This window comes from Cololabis saira, chromosome 21 (assembly GCF_033807715.1).
Source record: "Cololabis saira isolate AMF1-May2022 chromosome 21, fColSai1.1, whole genome shotgun sequence".
Classification (NCBI taxonomy): Eukaryota; Metazoa; Chordata; class Actinopteri; order Beloniformes; family Belonidae; genus Cololabis; species Cololabis saira.
In genome coordinates, this window is record NC_084607.1 from 18,314,149 (window position 1) to 18,320,148 (window position 6,000).

The 6,000-nt window shown below is 37.9% G+C and overlaps 1 protein-coding gene across 1 annotated transcript in view; it reads left to right on the forward strand.

The window, feature by feature from the left end:
* The window catches only part of rnf213a (ring finger protein 213a), a 39,326-nt gene extending 34,403 nt beyond the window's left edge, over positions 1-4,923 (forward strand). Inside the window, exons 56-67 of the mRNA XM_061711194.1 lie at positions 122-296; positions 462-556; positions 659-910; positions 1,841-1,973; positions 2,287-2,370; positions 2,455-2,635; positions 2,820-3,021; positions 3,101-3,178; positions 3,272-3,469; positions 3,698-3,787; positions 3,905-4,083; positions 4,767-4,923. Coding sequence (XP_061567178.1) covers positions 122-296; positions 462-556; positions 659-910; positions 1,841-1,973; positions 2,287-2,370; positions 2,455-2,635; positions 2,820-3,021; positions 3,101-3,178; positions 3,272-3,469; positions 3,698-3,787; positions 3,905-4,083; positions 4,767-4,923 — 1,824 coding nt within the window. The remainder of the gene's footprint in view (positions 1-121; positions 297-461; positions 557-658; positions 911-1,840; positions 1,974-2,286; positions 2,371-2,454; positions 2,636-2,819; positions 3,022-3,100; positions 3,179-3,271; positions 3,470-3,697; positions 3,788-3,904; positions 4,084-4,766) is intronic.
* Positions 4,924-6,000: the final 1,077 nt, after the last annotated feature.

Below are 6,000 nucleotides of genomic sequence, written 5' to 3' on the forward strand. Positions count from 1 at the left end.
ATCGCACATGCTTATGATTTTATTTAGATTTTCTTTGATATAAACTGCATCATTCTTATGGGGGGACTGTTGAAGAAGAGATTAACATTTGCTCAATCATCTTCTTTTCCTTTTGTATCAGTTTATTTCTGCAATCATCAAACCTCAAGTTGCTGATCCTGGAGCATTTCTTCTTGCACATCTGGGAAAAGATGTGGAACATCTGGCCAGGTCTCTGGGTAAAGGGACTGATGACACGATCAGTGCAGTTCATCTGCTCATCGGCAGCCTCCTGGGACCCCAACAGCCAAACCAGTGTAAGAAAACAACTACAAGATGTCACTGCAACACCTTAAACACTGTTCCAATAAGATGTAATAGCATGTAGTTTCAACTAATGTAGATTTTTAATCCGATTTAAAAAAAAAAAAAAAATAAATAAATAAATCAGATTTTAAATGATAAAATGGTTTTCTTTTCAGGGCCTGCTCCTCACGCCAATCTGCTCTCCACCAAAGAGGCCAGAAATGCATGGGAGATAGACATGAGCAACAGCATCATCACACCTCAACTAAAGGTCGTAAATAAAATAATATAAAGCACTTTCCTTTTACAATCAAATTTTTTTCATTTTTGACAAATCTGTTAAACATTTCTTCTGCATCCTTGTCTTCCTCAGAACTTGGAGAGACAGCTTAAGGAAGTAAATACATTCATTCGTGGAGACTCTCGCCTCTCTGCTAATCCAGTTGTGAAGCTTGTGTTTGGTGATCCTCGTCTCTTCTTAAACTCACTTCATCCAAACTCTCTGATCCATTGTTCTGCCGTGTGGAGCTGCAGAGAGAAAGTGTCTCTGCTGAGTCTCACCCACATTGTGGAGCAGAATGACGGCAGAGACGCCCTTCCTGTGCTGTGGAGATTTCTGCAGAAGGTAAGAAAAGCTGTGACCAAACATGGAAAAAAGAAGAAACGTGTACATGTTCTACTTCATAGAAAGTTTTGAAAAAGCACCTTCAAAGCAACATGTATTGGTCTGTTATTATCTGGCTTTATAATTTAATTTTAGAGAATCAAATATTAGATTTATTTTGCTTTATTACAGTAAGTCAAGTGAAACTTGGAAAAGCAATATAGTTGCATAAAAAACAAGAAAATAGAAATGAACTTATAGTAAACAGAACATTAGGGAAACTTTCCTCAATGTAAGGATTCCCTTCTTTACTTTGATTTTGTGAAAGCTCAAGATAAAGAGAGACTTTTTAGTCATTTATTGATTCAAAGTCAGACTTTTACAGATACGCATCACTTTGAATCTACCAATGTATGAGAAAGTCTTCTTTACGTATTCTATTGTTATCAGAATCTGACATACCTGCTTTTTATTGCCAGTTATGTCAGCACACACGAGGAATTTGCCTTCGGTTCACTTGGCTCTCTTAAGTGGGAAAAAAAAGAATGGAAATATAAACATAAACAAGAACAATAATACAATTAAAGTAAAATAAATGTATAAATATATTTATACATGCATAAATATCTGTGTTTGATAGTTTTTATTAAGAGTCTGTTTTTTAGCTGATTAAAAGCTAAAAAAAAGTATACGGATGAAATAATAATAATTAAGAATCATAACTGAAGTGAAACAGGAAAAATGTTCTGAGCCTTAATGTCAAACATAGAGGGATAAGAGTTATGAAAGTCGTATTGTTAACTGAATGTAAACTTTTAGTTGTGACTGGTTACATTATTTTTCTAATAAGTTATCACTTCACATGCTTTACTAATTCTGAGGGAGCCCCAGACGGGCTAATATCTCAGCACATGTATTATTCATTCATTCACTCATTTTTATTTATTTTAGGAAGCAGAAGTGAGACTGGTGAAGCACCTGCCTGACATCCTCGCGCTCCAGAAGGATCTGATCAAGAAGTTTCAAAACATCACTGAGCTTACTTACAAGACCATTGGTCAATTTCTCCAGAACCAGAAAGCAGGTACAGACACCATTTACTCCAGTGGATCTCAGCCTTTTTAATTGTGTGACTTACACACCTTCTCATTCAAACAAATGGGGAAGTGTGTCCAAACGTTTGGTCTGTACTGCACATACCTAACTACCAAAGAGCTTTCAGATAGGAAAGAGGCAATGATTACATATTCTTAAAGGAGGAATATCAGTCATTGAACATAGCAGATGTGTTAAATAGGCTGTTGTGTGTCAGTCCAGTGGACTGTAGCAGTTTCCTCTTCCTGACATCTATATGTATATATTAAAACATTTTTTTGAACTGTTTTCTTTGTGTACAGCTTCCCTTAAAGCCTGGTATAAGAAATACATAAAAATCTTCTTATCAGCCTGGAATCGGCTCAGAGGGTCTCTGGCAACAAACGGTAAACACAAACACCAGCAGTAAACTCTCTGTTACACTGAACTGTCTAATTTAAGGTTCTAACATGAATTAAAACATTGTCCAGGTGAGATTAAAATCCCAGATGAGTTCTGCCAGAAGGACCTGGACATGAACAGTGACTTCAGGGTGCTGTTACCACGGCGACAAGGTCCAGGCCTGTGCTCCACGGCCCTCATCAGCTACCTAATAACTCTGCACAACGACCTTGTTTACTCTGTAGACAGGCTCACCGGAGAGGAGACCAGGTGGGGGCGCTCATGCCACACTTTCACTTGTTTAGGTCCAGAAAGAAGGTTGATAAACCTCGTCTGCAGATGCATAGAATCTGTTTATAAGATGATGAGAAAATGATAGAACATAAAGAAAAAAAGCTTTTTCTGCATCAACGCTCCATCTTTGGGCTGAAGTTTCTGTTTCCTTATTTCACAGCTACAAAGTGAGCCCTGCAGATCTGACTGACCTGCATGTGATTCGTTATGAGATTGAGCGAGATGTGATGCCCCTGGTTCTGTCAAACGTCCAGTACAGCATCAAGAAGGGCCAGGAGACCCTTTATGAGTACGATTTACCCAGGATCCAGCAGCAGATCATCTCCCGCTTCCTCCTGGGAAAACCTCTCATTACTCTGAACGTGAGTAAAAGAAAATCCCAGAAACCTTTTTGAAGATTGATGCAAAATGATTAAAACACTTGTTCTTCTCTCATCACAGGGCATTCCGACACTAGTGAACAGACATGACCGCAACTATGAGATTATCCTCAGGGATGTAAAAGAAAAAGTGAGACAAGTAAGTTGTGATTAAACATAGTTGAGTCATTGTTGTCATCATTCACGTGAGATTCCTCCTCACCAGTGTCTATAATCTGTGTCTGAACAACAGGAGCCTCTGCAGACTCTCACCCTGGTTTCTGTGGCTGGAGAGCTGCAGTCCTACAGCGAGGTGTGTGAAGCCCTGTCCACGCTGGAAGTGGCCCTGGGCTTCCTTGCCATGACTGGGGGAGAGCCTGAGATGCAGCTGTCCAGCTACCTGGAGGAGGTGCTGCAGATGGGAAACCAGATGGCTCAGCATATCGTCAAGGTCGGCCTATCTGACACACCGGTTGTGTTCTCCTCCCCAGAACTGCAGTCTAGACCGAATGGTTACATTTCATAGAGAAAACTGTCCAAATGTGCTGCTAAGTGGAACTTTGTGTTGTTCTCTGACGTGAAGTGTTGCAATATAATAATGATGATGAATGAGCAGGGTCTTAATTTGTGATTCTTGTTTATGTGATCAAGCTCAATGTCTGTCCTGTTTTGTCCACAGGCCTTGAGCATGTGTTGTGTTAAGCATTGTGTGGCGCTGTGGCAGCTACTGGCCTCACTCAAATCAGAAAATATGCTCTGTCTCAAGAGAGTAAGTCCATCACTCAGAAAGACCAGTATCCACGTGTAAAGATGCACATGATAGTTTCAGTATTATTTGTTGTAGTTGATCATTTTTTACTAATCCATGCATTTTTGTGTTCATCAGGATCCATTTGTGGGAGTTTCAGAGAAGTACAAAGAGCCTCTCAGTGATGAAGATCAGCAGCTGCTGATTGATTTCTTCTCTAAAAACAGTGCTGACAGTTTCCTGCTGGAGATGCACGAGTTCCTGGTGCTGGTCCTCAAAACGCCAAACGCTTCTGATACCTACAAACCCAACTGGGGGTAAAAATAACATTCTCTTTATTATTTTTCTTAAGGTGTACAGCCACTCTGCTCGATTGAAAGGTACTATTTTTGACCACATGGGGGCAACATACCACAGCATTTTATTATAGTATATTAAAACTCAATGAATGGATCTTAAGTAGGGAAATGTAGTATTACTGGATGTGCCACATGGTCCCCATTCATCAGCATATTATTATCAGAGGCTTTTTGGCCCCATTGCAGAGCTGTGGGCCCCCATGTGGGCAGAAGTGGTATTGCTACATATAATTACCAAGTGACTGAAGTCTGACAAAGGAGATAAATTATTTGCAACCTAAAGTGTTTAACGTATCATGACTCCTGCCAAGAAATAACAACAACAACAACAGAGTTGCATATGTGTGATTTATTTTGTTGCACTGAAGAAACCTTGATATGACAATCTGTCAGTGTTGCTCACAATTAACAAATCTCCCAAAATGAGCCACTCTTGACTGGATCTAACTGCTTTGTCAGTATTGGTGGGTTCTAAGAGAATGCCCTCTTGTGTAAATATGTTTTTTAATTTGGCTTATGGACAAAGTTTTTGTACCTGTGAACCTACTTTACATTTGAAACAACATTTATGATGCACTTTTTTTTAAGTCACCAAAGAAAATATGACATGAGATTTAAAATGACTGATCTGTTTCCTAAAGCTTAAAAGAAACGCTGATGCCTTACATGGACCAGAAAGACGTGGACGTCCCCCCAGACGTGGAGGAGCTCTTCCCAGAGAAGATCTGCCTGTCCCACTACGTAGAAGCCTGGAAGTTCATCGTCACCTTCAAGAAGGAACGTGGGCAGAGGCAATGAAGACCAAACACAAAAATAGCTCTTTTGTCTGCCTTCGTTATTTCCTGTGATTCAAACCCTCGGATACAGTTTGTCTTGAACTGCACGACTGACGTATCATGTATTTGCACGTATTTATGCTGAAGACATGTGCCTTTAAAAGGTCTGAGTGCCACAGAATAAGCGTGTAGTTAATCGGAAAAAAAATGTGAATGTTTGATGTTTGGTCTTATTGTTTTCTATAAGAATCAACACGTACAAAGGTTATGTGATGTTGATTTATATTTGGCTTGCACTTCTTTACTCACAATGTGAATTGAAAAACAAACAAAAAAAAATCTGTTTTTGCTCAGGTACGAAATGTGAATTAGATGTGGTGTTGACAAATGAGACTGCTCTATTAAGCTCTCAAGAATAATGTTTCTCAATCATTTTTGTCATTTGCATCTTAAATCAGTGTTTACTGAGCATTTCTCCTTCTGCTGTTCTGTCAGATCTCATTTGTTTTTGTGCCTTTATTCCATTTTTATATTCGCTGTTCTGCATTCCAGGTTTTTGACTTTGTTTATTTTTTTTGTAACTATTCTTAAGATTATGTCATAGTAAAACATACTTTCATTTATACATTTATTCTTTTTTTTCAGTGGATGGTAATGTATGCAGATATCAATAAATCATGTTTGCTTTTTCCAGCTTCCTACAATACATCCAGAGCTGATTCCTCTCACAAATCCCTCTATTTTCTGTTCATTTGTTGCCACTTACAACTCTTACTATATTGTTATTATAAATTATGATTATATTATATGATCATATATTATATATAGTATTATTATATATTATATCTAGTATATATTACTATTGTTAAATTGTTATATGATCATATATCAAATATATTATATCTATTATATATTATTACTATATTATGATTATCACATTAGTATTACTACAATCATGATTATGATTGTGATAATTGTTGCTCTCATTTTGATGAAGGAAATTATTAGTATATAAATGTTGGTTCTGATTATGATCATGATTGTGAACATTACATTATTATCGCTGATAGCAACATGCCTTTGCTTATGTTGTCTTGCC